The sequence below is a fragment of the Lissotriton vulgaris genome, chromosome 9 (assembly GCF_964263255.1).
Source record: "Lissotriton vulgaris chromosome 9, aLisVul1.2, whole genome shotgun sequence".
Taxonomy (NCBI): domain Eukaryota; kingdom Metazoa; phylum Chordata; class Amphibia; order Caudata; family Salamandridae; genus Lissotriton; species Lissotriton vulgaris.
The window spans coordinates 1,140,925,287-1,140,943,288 of NC_141697.1; the positions used below are offsets into that span (position 1 = coordinate 1,140,925,287).

General features: G+C 43.9%; 1 protein-coding gene across 5 annotated transcripts in view; it reads left to right on the top strand.

Moving 5' to 3' along the window:
* PFKFB4 (6-phosphofructo-2-kinase/fructose-2,6-biphosphatase 4) overlaps positions 1 to 11,978 on the top strand; it is a 290,956-nt gene extending 278,978 nt beyond the window's left edge. For 2 of the 5 annotated variants that reach the window (XM_086939179.1, XM_086939177.1), the window contains exon 14: positions 7,428 to 7,514. In XM_086939179.1, coding sequence (XP_086795305.1) covers positions 7,428 to 7,487 — 60 coding nt within the window. In that variant the 3' untranslated portion in view covers positions 7,488 to 7,514. Of the gene's footprint in view, positions 1 to 7,427; positions 7,515 to 9,754 lie in introns of those variants that run through there. The other 3 variants (XM_086939178.1, XM_086939180.1, XM_086939176.1) reach the window with 3 other exon arrangements.
* The last annotated feature ends 6,024 nt before the right edge of the window (positions 11,979 to 18,002 follow it).

Consider the following 18,002-nt stretch of genomic DNA (forward strand, 5'->3'; position numbering starts at 1 on the left):
TCGGTGGGGATCCACCAGAAGATCTTCCGTAGCATGCGTAGGATGTTGAAGCACGCCGAGGAGACGTTGTTGACTTGCCTGGTCATGGAGAGGGAGGAGTCCAGGATGAAGCCCAGGTTGCGTGCATGGTCTGTCGGTTTGGGTGCGGTGCCCAGGGCGGGAGGCCACCAGGAGTCGTCCCAGGCGGAGGGTGAGGAGCCCAGGATGAGGACCTCCGTCTTGTCCGAGTTCAGTTTCAGGCGGCTGGTCGTCATCCACTCGGCTACCTCTTTCATCCCTTCGTGCAGGTTGGCTCTGGCGGCGGCGGGGTCGTTGGTCAGGGAGAGGATCAGCTGGGTGTCGTCGGCGTAGGAGATTATGCTGAGGTTGTGTTTGCGTACGATGGCCGCGAGGGGGCTCATGTAGACGTTGAAGAGGGTGGGGCTCAGAGATGATCCTTGAGGGACGCCGCAGATGACTTCGGAGGCCTCTGACTTGTACGGTGGTAGGCGGACTCTCTGTGTTCTTCCGTCGAGGAAGGAGATGATCCATTCCAGCGCCTTATCCTGGATTCCGATGTTGCTGAGGCGCCGTACTAGGGTGCGGTGGCAGACCGTGTCGAATGCCGCGGAGAGGTCTAGGAGGATGAGGGCCGCTGTTTCTCCATTGTCCATCAGGGCTCGGATGTCATCGGTGGCGGCGATGAGGGCGGTCTCGGTGCTGTGATTGGCTCGGAAGCCGGACTGTGAGGGGTCGAGGGATCCGTTCGTCTCGGGGAAGGCGGCCATCTGCTTGTTGACGGTCTTCTCGATGACTTTGGCTGGAAACGGGAGGAGCGAGATGGGGCGGTAATTCTTGAGGTCGGTGGGGTCCGCTGTTGGTTTCTTGAGTAGAGCGCTGAGTTCGGCGTGTTTCCAGCTCTCAGGTAAGATGGTGGTGTCGAAGGATGTGTTGATGATGTCTCGCAGGTGGGGTGCGATGACAGCGTCGGCCTTGTTGAAGACGTGGTGAGGGCAGGGGTCGGTCGGTGATCCGGAGTGGATGGAGTTCATCGTGCGGATGGTGTCTTCGGTGCTGATCGGGGTCCAGGCGTGGAGGGTGGTGGTGGGGGTGGTTGTTCGGTCATGGTGTGCGTTGGTTGGTTGTTGAAGCTGTTGTGTATGTCCGCGATCTTGTTGTGGAAGTATGAAGCGAGGGAGTTGCAGAGGTCTTGTGATGGGGTGATGTCGTTGTTTCCTGCGCTGGGGTTGGAAAGCTCTTTCACGATGTTGAAGAGTTCCTTGCAGTTGTGTGCGTTGTTGTCCAACCGGTCCTTGAATGCTGTTTTCTTGGCGGCGCGGATCGGCTGGTGGTGTTTCCGGGTGGCAAGTTTGAAGGAGGTCCTGTTGTCCGGTGTCGGTTCCCTTCTCCAGACTTTCTCGAGGGCTCGGCAGTTCTTCTTGGAGCTCTTGAGTTCGTCGGTGAACCATGGGGCCTTCTTGCTGCCGGGTCTGCTAGGCGGGGTCCTCAGTGGGGCGAGTTCGTCCGCGCAGTTGCTGATCCACTTTGTGAGGTTGTCGGCGGCCTGGCTGGGGTTCGCTGAGCTGGCAGGAGGGTGCTGGCTCAGGGAGGTGGCGAGCTGGTCTGCTGTGATCTTGTTCCAGCTTCTGCGGGCGGCCTGCTGCTGGTGTTGGTGGGTCGTCGTTCTCTTGAAGGTGAAGTGGACGCAGCTGTGGTCCGTCCATTGAAGCTCTGTGGCGTGGCTGAAGTCGATGCCTGTGCTGGAAGAGAAGACTGCGTCGAGTGTGTGTCCGGCGAGGTGGGTGGGGGTGGACACCAGTTGCTTGAGTCCAAGGTTGGCGAGGTTGTCGAGCAGGGTGCTGGTGTTGCGGTCGTTGTTGTTCTCCAGGTGGAAGTTGAGGTCTCCCAGGAGGATGTAGTCAGCGGAGGGGAGGGCATGCGGGCTGACGAAGTCGGCGATGTCCTCGCTGAATTGTGTGCGTGGTCCAGGGGGTCGGTAGATCAGGGTGCCTCTGAGGGTGGTGTTCGGGTTGGTGTGGATCTGGAAATGCAGGTGTTCGGCGCTGGTCAGGGTGTTGTCGGTGCTGGTCGTGAGACGGATGGTGTTCCTGTGGATGATGGCGATGCCTCCTCCCATCTGGTTGGCGTTTCGGTCCCTCCGGACGATCTTGTAGCCCTCTGGGATAGCGATGGCGATGTCGGGAGCTGAAGAGGCGTTCATCCAGGTCTCCGTGAGGAAGGCAACGTCAGGGGCTGTGGCGTCTATAAGGTTCCAGAGTTCGATGGCGTGTCTGTGGACGGAGCGGGTGTTGAGCAGGATGCACTTGAGGTGGGGGTGCTGCTGGTGTTCGACTTGGCGGGTGCTGGTGCGAGGCTGGTCCGGATGCAGGTGAACTTGCAGGCGTGGCAGCTGAAAGGTCCGTGGGTACGTCGTGGAGTGGCTTGATGGCATTCTGGGAGTCGGCCGGTGTTGAGAGCGGTGAGGGTGGCGGCGGAGTACGTCAGGCGGGTCGGTCGGGGTCCTCGTGGGCCAGGGGTCCTGGCACTGGGCGCGGTCCAGGCGCGGACGGGCGTAGACGGGCTTACCCTTGGCGCGCCTTCGGCGCACAAACGGCGCACCCGCTGCGCGTGACCGCTGCGCGTTCGCACGGTCGCCATTTAAGGCGAAGTGCGCGGGTGGGCGGAGCAGCTGGGAGGCGGGAGCGGGGAGGGTACAGAATAGAAAAAGGGGCGGGGAAAAGCGGCGGTGGCGGGAAGGGAGAGCGGAGGGCGGCGAGGTAGGCGGACAACAAGGAAGGAAAACCAAAACACAGGCACAATGAAAAAATAAAAAACAGGCACAAATTACAGAAAAAAACAAGGCAAAAACAACAGCAGCGGAGGCAGCCGGCAGCCGGCAAACGAGGCAGGCAGCGAGGCAGAGGGCAGGCAAGGGGCACACGCAGCAGCTGGTGGCCGTGCGGCGCGGGGGTATCCCACAGGTGGGTCACACTCGCCTGCGTTGCACGGTCGCCATTTAAGGCCAAGTGCGCGGGTGGGCGGAGCAGCTGGGAGGCGGGAGCGGGGAGGGTACAGAATAGAAAAAGGGGCGGGGAAAAGCGGCGGTGGCGGGAAGGGAGAGCGGAGGGCGGCGAGGTAGGCGGACAACAAGGAAGGAAAACCAAAACACAGGCACAATGAAAAAATAAAAAACAGGCACAAATTACAGAAAAAAACAAGGCAAAAACAACAGCAGCGGAGGCAGCCGGCAGCCGGCAAACGAGGCAGGCAGCGAGGCAGAGGGCAGGCAAGGGGCACACGCAGCAGCTGGTGGCCGTGCGGCGCGGGGGTGTCCCACAGGTGGGTCACACTCACCTGCGTCGCACGGTCACCATTTAAGGCCAAGTGCGCGGGTGGGCGGAGCAGCTGGGAGGCGGGAGCGGGGAGGGTACAGAATAGAAAAAGGGGCGGGGAAAAGCGGCGGTGGCGGGAAGGGAGAGCGAAGGGCGGCGAAGTAGGCGGACAACAAGGAAGGACAACCAAAACACAGGCACAATGAAAAAATAAAAAACAGGCACAAATTACAGAAAAAAACAAGGCAAAAACAACAGCAGCGGAGGCAGCCGGCAGCCGGCAAACGAGGCAGGCAGCGAGGCAGAGGGCAGGCAAGGGGCACACGCAGCAGCTGGTGGCCGTGCGGCGCGGGGGTGTCCCACAGGTTCTTCAGATTCAACCTTCTCTGCCTTCATCCTGCTAATCTCCTGACCACCCCCTTACAGCAATGCCTTTCCAGATGCCCTTTTAGATTTCATCTCAAACATTATCATTGACCCCCAAAACATAGGAATGCTCAGTGACCTCAGCCCCTGGTTAAAACAAGCAGAAGTTGCTTCATACTTCATCGCTCATGTCTAATCTTCAAACTCTTCATCTCCGTCAATTAGTCTCGGGACCAACCCTTGATACAATTATAGTCCTCTCAATAACAGGAAATACCTTCACATGGAGTGGTCATAGCATCAACCTCTATCTCAACTTTCCTGTCACATCTTTCTCCCACTGACCTAGACAGACATATTGACCATGACTAAAATAGAGCTTGGACTAATTTTGTTACAAACTCTCTGCTAAACGACTATAGGACCATCTAATGACTTTTAATCACCGCCAAGGAGAAACCCCAGCCAAGCAAATGCACGTTTAGTCTGTCAAGCGATAACCATGTGACTTCACAAAGGCTAGGAAAATCATACAAATATCAAAATTAATCCTGCCCATTCATATGACAATATGCCTCACCAGTGTATGAACTTCCTGCAATGCAGTTCTTCTTTTTTAATTCCAGCTTTGAATAAAATGAAGTATGCCCAAATGGACTAATTGAATTTAAACTTTCTGTTGACTTTTTCAAATACTACCATTTGGTGTGCAGGCATTGTTGTTATTCTATTTTGGAACATTAGTGCTCCTTTGTGAGGACCAGTGGTATAGCTAGTCCCCCCCACATTCATGGCATTCATCCGCCATGGAATCCTTGAGTGAAATTATGAACATGTGGCCAATAATATATGTACAGAAGTAGGTGTGCGCCATATCAAATCTTCCTGCATGTTCTATCTCCATCTCTTTCATTACATATAACATATTTGGCTACCAAAGACCACAGCTGGTTGTCCACTAGATGTAGATTTTTTCAGCTTCAGACAGTCGCACCTGCCAGGAAAGCCTAGCTATTCAATTGAGCCTTCTAGAAGGCTTTGTTAGATCTAGTCATCATGCTGCTAAAGGACCTATACTTTTGTTATATTTCTTTAGTGGGATAAAGCATACATTATTAGCCTGGCACTTTGACATCATATCCGTTGACCAATCTTTGAAAATTCCATCACTTCTGTTCAGGGTATTTTTCTCTAGTGCCACAAAGACTACAACTACCTTAACTTCAGCACATTATAGTGATCGACCCATTTTACGTGTTTATTAAACCAATGGTCTTGGCAATTCTATTCCTAATATACATCACATTTTTCCCCAGTAAGGAACTTTTCCCTTGTCTTTGCTTTAGAGGGAATCAGTACTTGTTTTGGATTTGTGTATAGAGAACTCCTATAATGGTAGCTCTTTTAACATTTTAAAGCTAGCCAAAGTTTCACACCAGTTTTATCCATAATCGAGGTGTTCTCTGCGAGGGCAGGATCTGATTGGCAACAGCAAGTTAATGCTGGAAGGCATTCAGTGAGTTAGAGGTCCTGGTGTGATCTTTTATCTAGAGAACGAAGAGCACAGGGGCCAGTATACACTTTTGCAGTCTTCCTTGCTATATGTTATCTAAAATATCAGGAGTAAACCATTCATGTTAAAATTTAAAGATTAGATGTTAGTTTGTTACCAAATTCAAGGGGTCAGAACAAATGTATTGTTGAACCACATGTGTCATTCATATATTTTAGCCAATTTGTTGATCAAATGCACAGATGTTTTTACTATATTTTAATGCATGTTTCCTACATTCTGTATTTGAATTATTGTCTTGTTGTACTCCGGATCTGCACCATCTAATGTGTCCTTTCAGGGTCCTTGGACTTATTTTTGAAGCTAAGGTGGCCTAATTTGTACCATATTCATATTCACCTGCACAGGAATTAATTGGAATACCTTTGTTTATGAACATTAGAGTAAATTGTAGGTCATAACTGAGTCGAGGTTTTTAGTGCGACACAGCCGTTGGGGTTATGAATATCTTTGGAACCTGCACCAACCATCTTACTTACATTTTATTTTTTGGTATGCATCTGAAGACTTGCATCCTTCATGTATATTTCTCTGATATGTTGTTTTCGCACCCTTACTCACCCATATATCAGTGACTACAAACTGAGAGCCATCCTTCCTTTATGAATGTCCCTTTATTTCTAGTCCTTTATTTCCGTTCGCTTTGAACACTCCTGTTAAAGGTGACGTGTTGCCTCCACTGCAAACCATAGAGAATACTTTAGCGAGTAAAGGTCTCCCAGTCTTTATAGGAAAATGTATGCTACTTTTTCTACACATGTAATCCCTAGAACTCCTGCGAACTACTAGAGCCAACAGCAGTGCAAGGTCACATATTAACATTTTACGTTCTTCTTATGTAGACCTGTTTGAAATATCATAGAGCTGTTTCCATAAAGCTGCGGAGACCCTCAGTAAGTTGTCCGGGGTTTGGTGGCTGGGCATAAAAAGAAGTAAAATGGTGGGCCTTACCTTTAACCTTTTTCACTATTGCTGTGGTTAGAAGTCACTGCTACAGAGAATTGTCTGATATATTACTCTTGAGTAGTTTTGAAAGAACACGAGCATACGCTACATTTTTTGAAGAGACTGAGTGGACCAGGATAGTCTTTATGTGCTCCCAGTATCCATATATTTGTGTTTTCCAGCTCATAACCACTTTCGGGTGGATTATGCTCCGGTTTCCTGTGGACAGATCCTAGGTTTCTATTCCCAGCTTAGATAAGCTTTTAGAAAGTAAAGGCTTCTTGTGACATTAAATGTTTGAAGGGCTTTACAAGTTGGATCCAGGTTCATGGTATCTGGCATGTTAAATATGAAATCTGATATCAAAACTGTATTGCATTCGGTTAAGCTCATAGTTACTCAAAGATAAGAAAATGCACAAACTTGCATGATACTTATACCAGATATATCCCTAATTCCGAGGCACTTCTCAGACATTCTTTATGCGCCCAGATGTCGGAAAGTGAACTATGATACAGTAGCCTTTATATGAAATCTCATGAATTTGTCATCAGTCATCCAGGTGATACTCCTCTAGAGGAATGGCACTCGCTCGTACACTTTTGTACCAAGTTTAGCTGACCATTAAAAGTGAGTTTACCACCGACATTGAGTACCCAACGAAAATCATGGAAAGACACTCATTCTTAACCCTTTCGATGCTGATGACGAGCTCAGCTCGTCATCACCCACGGGTGTCGTGTGCTGATGACGAGCTGAGCTCGTCATGGTGCCACTAAATTAGCATTTTCCAGCACAGGGGGGGGAAAACGCCCAGCAGCCATGTGGTTAAAGATTTATTGTCACATCCCAGGTGAATATGTCAGTGTTCTAGCTTGTGTTCAGTTAAGCTTATTTACCTTTGTTTCATATTCTCTTACTAGGAGTTTAATTTATTACCTTTACATAGTTTGAACTGTGCAGATTTGTGTGCAGTATGCCCACAAATAACAATATTTTTTTATATATATATATATATATATATATATATATATATATATATATTTATGTAGCTGTGCTTGGGATAGCATGTCTATGCGAAGATGGTACACTTAGCCTTTTTTTTTTTAATGAAAAAAAGAATTTGACGTCCAGGAAACTGAAAGAACAGCTCAGGTGATTGCCATCTGTGGGGAGCTTTATTTGTAATCTGAACGTGTAAACAGGTAAGAAACTTGTTGTTTGTTACACAGAATGTAGACATATCCAGACCTTCTGCAGAAGCCCTTCTGACAGTACCTCATCACCTGTGACTCCTGTCTTCTCATCTGCCATGAACCACGAGGTGCAATTTTACGATATTGCTAAAAACAATCATTCCAATCACTCCAAAATACACGCTGCAATCCCAAAACTTAATTTCTAAAATTAATTCTTCATACGAAAGGAAAAATAAATCCATTTTAAACAAATTACCTTTACAGCAAAAATTGTTGAATCAAATCTAGTCTAAGAATTGCAAACCAGTTTAAATATTTATTCCTAATCTTTATTGCAGTACAGTTTACACTTTTTAAACATCAGAGCATGTTCTGTGGTGGGTATGTCGGGGAGTTATTGCCAGTCAGTCTATCTAAAGGGCATTTTGTTTCCCTTTCCATGGTATTTGTTGAATTTGTGCAGGATTCAAATGTTTGAGCTCAAATTAAAAAAAAAGCACCTGTCTTTAGATAAGTGTTACATGGACATTTTGTCAGTGAAGTGCAATACAGTTCTATTATCTGACATTTCATTTGCTGCTGGGGTGACCCAAAAGCCCCAATCTTTGCTGCTTGTCAGATCAATACCTGCATCATAAATCTCCCAAGGATATTCTGTAAAGATCTATAGTATGAACAGGAAACTCGAAGCAGAGACTATAGAAATTGCTAGGCTTTTTTTCTTTTTCAGAAATAGTCTATAAAATATTAGAACGCAAGATGGGCGCACACCGCTAGCCTCTCCACCGGATCGCCCCTCAGCATTCTGGGAGTGGTAGTGCGAGTAGCAAAGAAACCGGAAAGTTCAAAGTGTATCACCTTGGATGGTGCAAATCAGTTCTTGAAGCTTCAGTAATCTCTAGACCCGAGACATGGCCCGGGCTTCGGGATTTATATCCCTCATCAGTAGAGATAAAGTTCAGGGGTGGTGAAGAAAGCCGCTGTAGATCCGTCAAGGGCTTTGCCTGCTCAGCACGCAGGTGCGTTTCCCAAAAGCCCGTCTGATTCGAGGTATTGGTGTGCCCTGTCCTTGCCCATGCGCAGTGGCTGTAGAGCATGGCCTCTGGCCAGGCCCTGTGCTTAACGTAACCGCAGGTGAGCATCCCCCACTGTGCCCATCCTTCTTCTGTGTTCAGTGGAGGTTGGCCTCCGCACCTGGCTTCTAGCCAGACCTGGCACCAAACTTTCTGTGGGTGGCCAGCCCTCAATGGTGTGAGCCGCAGGGTCTGGCTTCTGACCAGTCTTGCATTCAACACTGTTGGGGGCCTCCCCCTGCCGAACATATCCAAAGACCAGGTCTTTCACCCAACACTTTGCACTGTTGGCATTAATAACTAAACCTGGGTGGGATTTAAGCAAAAATCATCGGTTCTTATGTAATGGAAGCTTAGTGCACTTGTACTATCCAATAATGCTTAGTTGGATTCACACAAACTAATGTAAAGTAACCAAGTATTGGCAAAGCCGGCAGATCCTACTTTTATGTGTTAATGCATACAGGATGCTATTTGCGTGCTCAGCACAGTAAAGCCAGACCTCTTGGCTTTCCCACTGCAGTACGCTGCAGTAATGGTTGGGAAGTGTGACTGAGTACTGCCCTCTTCCGTCCTTCTGACTAAGATGGCACCCCCCACCTTGTGCGCCATTGGATTGCTTTTGGGTGAGTGGTGGTTGTTTTAAAATATCAGCATTTCATTAGTCCCCTGAAAATGAAAGCACATCTGTTGCATGTATATAATGGTGTTCCTGGCTCGTATTTTTGATAGAAACGTCAACATCACTAAATGCTAAGCCACTTGTCCATGTGGTCACAATACTGTTTACCCTGGAAACTTTTGGTTTCACTGTCATTAATAGATCTCCATTTTGCAATTTATTGTGAAAGAAACAAAGCGACTTGACATAATCCTGAGGAAGATAGTACAAATGGGAGGTTGGAGACAGAATCTTGTAGGTGACAGTTCAAAGGAAGGCATGACTGTGTGTAGAGAACGTTCTAATTGGTGAAAGTCATACAGGCAATCACCTTTGGTGGGCATAAAATTGGTTCGATGGAATCTTGCTTCATACGTGAACTGAAGTTTGTGACCAACAAAGTATGGCGAGCTGAGTGTCTTAATCTTGGTTAATGTTCCATATTCTTTTCTCCTGCTACCTCTACATACATGCTTGTTCGATTAAACGTGGTGTTGATTATGCTGAAGTTACCTGCTTACTTTTATGCTTAAAGTTGGTTGTTATTCATGCCCCTACCTCTTAAAGGGCTTCTTCGTGCGATTGGATTTTATTAACCAAATTGATTTTTTTTCATTTTACTTTAGAATGTGGACGTTCACCGTTCCACAGAAGAGGCTTTGCAGACCGTACCAAATCATTTGTGAAAACAAGGTTTACCAGCAAACTCATTTGCTTGGACTGTACTACTGCAGAATATATTGCTCAGGTGCACGAACTGGGATGTGGCGTTAACAGCCGAGAAACTCCGATGCACAAATACTCAACGTTCCTGATACGGAGTTTAGAAAAATTATTTGTATTACTTGATATCCTGGATCGCCTGAGACTGGCAGTAATAGTGGAATGTGCAAGTTTGATTTTTAACAGTATATATATTTTTATGAACCTTGGATCTGCTGAAATGTTTCCGAATGTACATTATCCGTTCTGGGGAGGACACATGTTTGTGAATGTTTTGCTTGGTACCTATGAATCAAAGGGAATGCTGCTAAGCTGAATCCGCCGGATACAAAAACCCATGGAAACAAATGTTAAACGAGGTGTTAGAGCTATACGCAGGCAAACTAACTTGCCTGTGTCTGTTTATTTATGCCTTAATATTCAGTGTAGCTTCTACCACCTAAGTGATCCCTATAAATGATAAATGTCGATTGTATAATTATCTTTTAGGACTTGGTGCCGTAATATGACTTTTAAAAACACTGCCTCCAAGCAATCTAAAGGAGTTTTTAAACTCATTTATTTTTTTAAACCCCAGTCAGACAACCCTGGCTGTACATCCCTTTCTAATGTCAAGTGATGCCATGAAACTTAAATTGACTGTTTTGCGATGTGGGATTCTTTTTATTGTAGGCATTGTGATTTCCATGCACCTTTCTGTAAAGGGTTGCTTGCTTCATTGAATCTAATTTATTTAGGTGTTCTGCACTCCTTTCTTATAATTCATGTTGGGATTGCTCTTGGTAAAAGATGTAACTTGGCGGGAGCTTCCTGCAAAGCTTTTGATGTTTTGCACCACATCTAGACACCCATCTGTAGGTCGTAACAATGAATGGATATCATTGCGATTTTCCCTACTGGATGGTCACAGTCCTTGTCTGCCAACAATTTTCATGGAATCATTTTTTAAACTTTACTTTTTTTTTATCATTGTACATGCCGAAGGTGGTACCTTTAAATCTGCTTCAGTGAATTGCAAGTCATTTTCAGCAATCAGTGCCATGTGATTAAGGCCTTTTTGTACATGGAATTACTTAAATGATTCAAGCCGTGTCTGAAGGGTGCCTACTTGTCCTCGGATGATGGTTTTCAAGGACTTAGACATGTCTACATGCACCTGGACATTGTATTTGTATGTGGCAACGAAAGCCATTGTACTGGCAAAACTTTGAATTCTTGCTTGTACTATAGTGACAAACTATTGTTTTCTGAATAGTTTACCATTCCAGAAGTCCGCTGACTCGCAACAGGAAACATTTCTAAATCTTACCTCGGTGACCTCGGCAGCATGTAAAACATTGGGCACTCGTAGCCTAATGTCAGATTTCAGAAGGTTGGGGTTACCTCATTCAGCGACTGCCTGGAGTTATGAAGTTGACTTTTGAAACATCTACTGCATCCGATAATGTCTTCATTGCACAGTTGGTTACAGAAGTGCTTTGAGCTCAGTAGACTTTTAGGGTTTTATTTCCATTTCTGAGCCCTGGCAAATGTGATACCTACGTGATGTGTAAAGATTTACAATTCTTCTGATGAAGACAATAGGCCTCCACCATTATATTATTCTTTGTGCTTTACTGATAGTTCTGCTTACCACAACTCTTTACCTTTACAAAATGTACTCCTGTCTCTTCTTTTATCTTGAAAACAAGTCCCAGTCCCTGAATCAACTTCAGAATGAACTCTTGGAAAACAGGTCTGTTGCTCCTAACATCATAAAATATTTTTCGATCTTAAAGCCTATCTGGCCTGTCTCTTTACCAGCCCTCAAGTGTATTGCCTGATCTGTGAGAGGGGACATACACTCCTCCTTCATTCTGAACATCCACTCCCAGTCTCAGAGAACATTTTGCTCTAAATCTGTTTGGGAACACATATTTTATTTTGAGCCAGAGCCATTTAAAATCTAATTCTCACAAGTGCATTCCAGTTAGCTCTGGTCAAAACCTTCTCCCATTTTCTTGTAGTGGAACACGTTTAGCATAATCAAGATGTTATAACTAAAATCTTATACTCCCTTCCTCAGGCATTCACTTTCTTCCCTTTCTCTTTCGTGAGTTTCAGGAGGCATTCTTTCCTATCTGCACCCTCCGAAGCACCAAGCAGCATTTATTTCTGTGCAGGACATTCCATTTCAGGTGCATCTAGGGAGCTTGCTTTGGGGGTGGCATGTTTCTCTCTTTACATGGCCAAGAATGACCGCAAATTATTAGCTAATAGTTTCCAGCAGATTCCGTCCGCTCATTATATGTGCCATTGAACTTTGAGTTATGTTCATCCGCATTACTTCAGATATGAGTGTAACCCTGCAGTAAAGAATGCCCATAGGTTCCTCCTAGCCACCTTCAGTACTCTTTTAACATAGGTGGCGGATAAATACTAGATCTAATATATATATATATTTTTTCTTATAATATATTTTTGAAGAGGTCTGCTGGCACCCCCTCAAAAAGGAAGTTAATCCGCCCACTATTGCAACTCCTTCACTTGGTCTGTTTCGCAACATCACATTCTAAAATCAGTTTTTTGTAATTTAACCTGACTTGATACTTTGGTTGTCATTGCAAGATATATCTGTGGATGGTAGCCTAGCACAGTCTTAAATTAATCAAGTAAAGGATTCTCAGTGTTACTTGTTTCTTATTTATCAAAATGTGCATCTTGATTGTTGGATTAGGAAGAAAATGTACATCTGCCTGAGATATTTACTCTATCTTTAGATGAAGCCCACCACAGACCTAGAGGGTTTTTTCTAAGGTTTGCAGTATGTGCTATTGTAGATCACATGTTGTGGTCACTCTAGAGACTGGCTCATAATGATTGTAACATTTTATACAAACTGCAGTAGAAGCAGGCATTTTCTGTGAAGAAAGAATTATGCTCTGACGCGGCAGTGGTCCACACCACATGTTCGTTGGCAGCTTATCGTGATCATTGAACGGTTAATACAAAATCGCAAACCTCCTGGCTGACCACCTAAATATTTATTAACTCACCTGTATGGTGTAGAGTAATGTTTCTCAGGCCTGGCATCTCAATCAGTTCGAGCATGTCTCTACCAAGTGAAATGCAGATGCCTCTGCTGTAACGTTAATAAAAAATGCAAGGCCTTTCTTTGCCTTTCAACATGTTAAGTCCGATTCCTGTCTCGGTGCTCTTCAGTTCTGTTGGGCCTGGATCAGTGTATGCTTCCAAGGGCACCAATAAACGCAAATAACATTTTGAATTGTGAACTGAGAGGTTTACACTTTGTTACTTACTTTCCCTCTTAAGTATATTTGGCTAAAAATCCAACCAAAACATATTGTCAAAAGAGAATTTAAACTTTGGCTGGGATGCCTTGCATCTTTTCCTTTTGATCCTTCATAGCTTTAGAAGGTGGATTTTAACACTTAATTCATCGTTCCTAGAATGCAATATTTGTCAAATCGGATTAACTTGAACTTGGGATACCTCTATGCAGTTGAATTCCTATAGGAGCTGTCTATTATTATTATTGCACAATACTTACTGGTGACAAGCAAAGATTGCTGCATTTCTGGCAAATGGCCCTTTTTGGCACAAAATGTGGGAATACCAGTTTATCGCTTCTGGCATTACTATTAGATTTCTTGATGGGGTCTGTGCTGCTTGTTATTCTTTCAGTTTGCCTACGGAGAGCACAGCTGAAAAGAACATCACAGGTTGTATTTTTCAACAGCTTGAATGTGTCTTAGTTGACCCTTTAAAGAGGTGCAGTGGAACTAAATATCCGGCTTCTAGGGTGCTGGCCAGCTTCCATTTTTCTGACCGCCATTCTGTTTCCACATCGCAGAGGCCACGGCAAGAGTAATATGAGTGACAAAAAAAGTTGCAGCAATTGTGACTGCATTTCTAATGTACATTTTTCACCTTGGACATTATGCATATTGTAGAGTTAAGGCCTTTTTTGTGGTCTTTTTTTTAGCTTCTATTTGTTTCCATGCCTCCACATTATCCGGCATTGATTACTAGTGGCAGGGCATTAGCAAGCAGTTGACTGCTACATTTTATTGCTGGCAATGACTTTTCATCACACTAAGATGCAAATCATTCAAATTGTGACTGGTTGTGAAAGTGGATTGAGAGATTCAACTATATACGTTCCTGCCAGATGGAGCTAGAATACCTTAGCCCACCTTACTAGGTCCCACAAAAACTGAATAGCACTTTATATATTCTAATCCTTTTACATTTCTAGTATGCATATTTATGCAAATATCGATAGTAGTAACTATGTGCATCTGGCTATGCTAATGCCTTTTCTTTCGAGGCACCCTAGTTGGCATTACGAATTGAAACACTCCATTCTGTGACCACCACAGGAAACTTGTACTACTATATTTCAGTTATATTTTTGTTCTTATGGCATTAAATGCATACTGTTGTAATGCTTTCTCCCACGTGCAATATAGACGGTTTATTAAGACACCATTAAAACTCCATCGGGCATAAGGACCCACTAAACATCTGTAAAAAAACTCCTGCTATCATGATTTAAACTAGTCTTTCTTTAGATTTTTTTAGAACTGTGGGTACCATTCCATGTTTCATTAAAGCCATAACGTTCTGTTACTTGCAACCCATCATCTGTCTTGCAGTTGTTAGTCTGTTAATGAAAGTATGTAATTTGTGAAGTTGTGACCAATGTCACATTATTTGACCGGTGAACATCAGTCAGGCCACAGACCATGTTGATTTCTCACAGACAAGTCTGTAGTTATGTCAGTCATTCTGCCTAATATACCTGTAGCACTTCCTTTGGAGTGCTGTTTTGTGTTCTATGGCCAGCCTGTTGCACAGTATATTGTTTACTTGCCAATGCTTTCTCCAAGCCCTTGAATCGAGGGGCCTCTTGGCAGGCTGGCCGAACACTGTGTAGCATCCGTCAACAGTGTTGGATTGCAAGTTGGGCATGAAAGGAGTGATTGGCTCTGCATTGCAAGTATCTTATTTTTAAAGACCCCTACCATATCTCTGAAAACTACTGTTCCCTATAAAAGTTTATAGAGCCTAATCCAAAAACATTTTGTGTAAACTCTGAATTTCATATTCGTAGACTTCCCTCCACCCCCCCCCCCCCCCCTTTAAGTTGCTTATATACTTATAGTAACATTTTACGGTTATTCTCAAGAAAACATGAGTATGTTTGGAAATTAGGTTTCCATGTATAACCCTTATCCACTAAATGTAATTGTCCGGAGGGTTGATAGTCCATAGTATTGAGTCTTGCAGATATGTGTGTTAGCACAAGCAACTATTTCTTGCTTTTCACAGGGTAAAATTATTTTCCCCTACACCCCCATGACCTTTGGAGGAGCGATCTTCAATTTCCCCTCTAGATAAGTTGCTGCTTCCTTCTCTTGCATGAGTAGTTTTATTTATATGTTTCTAGAGTGAGAGAAGGCGTGTAAAATGTTTATGAATACTTCCAAATCTACATATTTGTAAGAATGCCATGAAGGTTACAACACTCTCCTCTCTTACCTGTCACACCTCCATTTCCACTTCTAACACTCCAAGTAATGTAAAAGGTTCCTGTACTTCCAGGTTTCTCAATACTGAACTCCATCTGCGAATGCCCACAAATCCTGGTCCATCGAGTTTAAATTTAGTTGCACTCCAATATTTCTGAATGGGGGCCTTAAAGGCTTATCTGTGGTTTTCATCGTCACTTAAGGTCACGCTTGCTATGCTGCTTGTTGAGCATTTATGCTCTCTGTACTCCTAAGCACTCCAACCTAGTCCACTGGAGACTAAAAGCCACCCAGTCTGTCCCACAGTCTATCCGATATGTTGAAAAGGGGACTGAGTTAAAAAGCTTTAGTGGCGAGTCATTCTACCAGCTTGCTTTCTGCTACATTTTTTATAGGTACCAATCTGTTGGCTTTGACACTCCTGTATCTAACGATTTTTGTAAACGTTTTTTGTGTTTTTATTACTCATCTGCAAAAGTGAAAGTACAATTTATTTGAAGAATTAAGTGATCTATTTTACTGTATAAGTGCAAATATTTTTAAAGGTATTCTCCGTAATCAAAGGTAATCTCAAATGTCAGTCCGGTTCAGAATGTCTGTCTAGGGCATAATTTATATAGTATGTCCACTGTGCAAATGTCGACGACATTAATAGCAACTGCAGTAATATTTACATGCACTTCATATCAACCTATCAAAAGAGGTCTGCTATTTTAGGAACCACAGCAAATCTAATTTCTCATTTATTCTAGTTCTTTATTAATTTACTCTTCGGGCTGCATTCTTGGCTCTTCAGGGAATTCCGTAGCTAGATATTAAGTGCATATAGAGATTATTGCAGTCCATATTTGTTGGCCATTTCAGTAGCAGTGTTGATCCCATAATTAAAAAAACAATGTACATAATGTAATATGAAAAAGAAAGTCGGCATTCACGTGAATTATGGAATGCTCGTGAAAATGAAGAAACAAATCTACGTCAGATTTATAGGAATCATGCTGACCTAGCATGTCACATTTTATGTATATTTTGTCTGCTTTCCTTCAGAATTGTCAGTATGACCCAAATGTATGAGATACTGCAAGCATAATTTGCATTTCTTTGTGTATATATATTTTATTAAGTACATTTTTAAATAATTTTCTTAACCAGGAATGGTGAAATGTGAAGATTGGAATTTTCAAAGAAGCCACTGATGTAAACTGTTATTACGGTGTAGTCTATAGCTTAAGCAGATATAAAGAGGCTCATTTGTCAATAAAAAAAACAAAGATGTTCAATCGATCCTACAGAGCCGGACTGTTTTCTGTCAGTAGACCTTTCCCTAAACGTATAGTTCACATCGGTGGATGTCAGGTTATTGGTAGTGAGTTGTGTGTTTACCAGCAATGTACGGTCCACATAGTTTGTCCAAAGGCACAGAATGTGAGATAATATAGCACATGAAGTAATACATTGAGCACGTGACTTTCTTGACTATTTTTTTTTTTTAATTTTCGCGAATTTGACCTGAAGACATTGGGTATCGGAGCACCAGTTTCATTAGATTGACACATTCATTTTGTTAGGTAGTTATTGCTACTATTGCCTGTGTCCATTATACAAACCGAGAGGACCAGCGATATTAGTGTTTGTGATGCTTCAGGACACATTCACATGTACCTGAGGTAACATAAAGTGCTTCCTGAGGCCACTCAGGGCTCAAGTCCTAAAAAAAGATGTGGGGGTGGGGAAGAAGACTCGCCAAGTTAAGCGGAATGAGTATGGCATCACAGCATATGACATCGCATGGGGTATCGCAGGAAGTGGCATCACAACCTACCACCTCGCAGGAAGTGACATCAGATCTTAAGACCTCACATATGTTTAGCAGATCTATCATGAGTACATTTGAGCACATTATAATATTTAACAAATTAGATTTTGCGTTGGGGTTGTGCCAAAATATTGACTGATACAGCATTCTCCCCTTGGCAACCCTTTGAAGCTTCTGGGTTGTTGTGTGGTCTTGAAGGAGGTGATTGGACGAAATCATTGCACACATCAAAACGTGAGCGTTGACCGTTTTGAAGAGTGATCCTAGCTCGCAACACTACAGCGGCTAAACAATCAAAGCCGTCTTTCGGTTGTATTTTGTGCTGTGTATGTGTAGAGTGGCTGGGCCTGGATGTGAATGTAGAGCATGATAGGTGGTGATTCTGGATGTGTGTAAGAGTGAGTGGATTGATGTGTGGGGGTATCTTTGATTTTAATGCAGGTAATGTGTCCAATACTTTTGTTGTAATAGATTTCATCAAAAGTAATTTCCGGAACAAACTTGTCAAAAGTAGCTGAAATCAATTGTTGATGAGTCCAATGGTGATATCAAATATGATTAAAAAATAAGATGGAAGAATAAATTATGTTTGATAAATGAATTTGCACATTGAGTATAATTCTGTTTGGGGACAAAACCTTAAGTACTTGCTAGGCATATATAGAAAGCAATTTAGGTCAAGTTGGACTTCGCATTTTTCTGTTGGCAGTCTGAAGGTGGGGCCTCAGGGCGAGGAGAGGGCCAAACCTCTACCAGGACTGTCCTCTGTCTATGGAGGGCGTACTAGGAAGAAAACCGCAG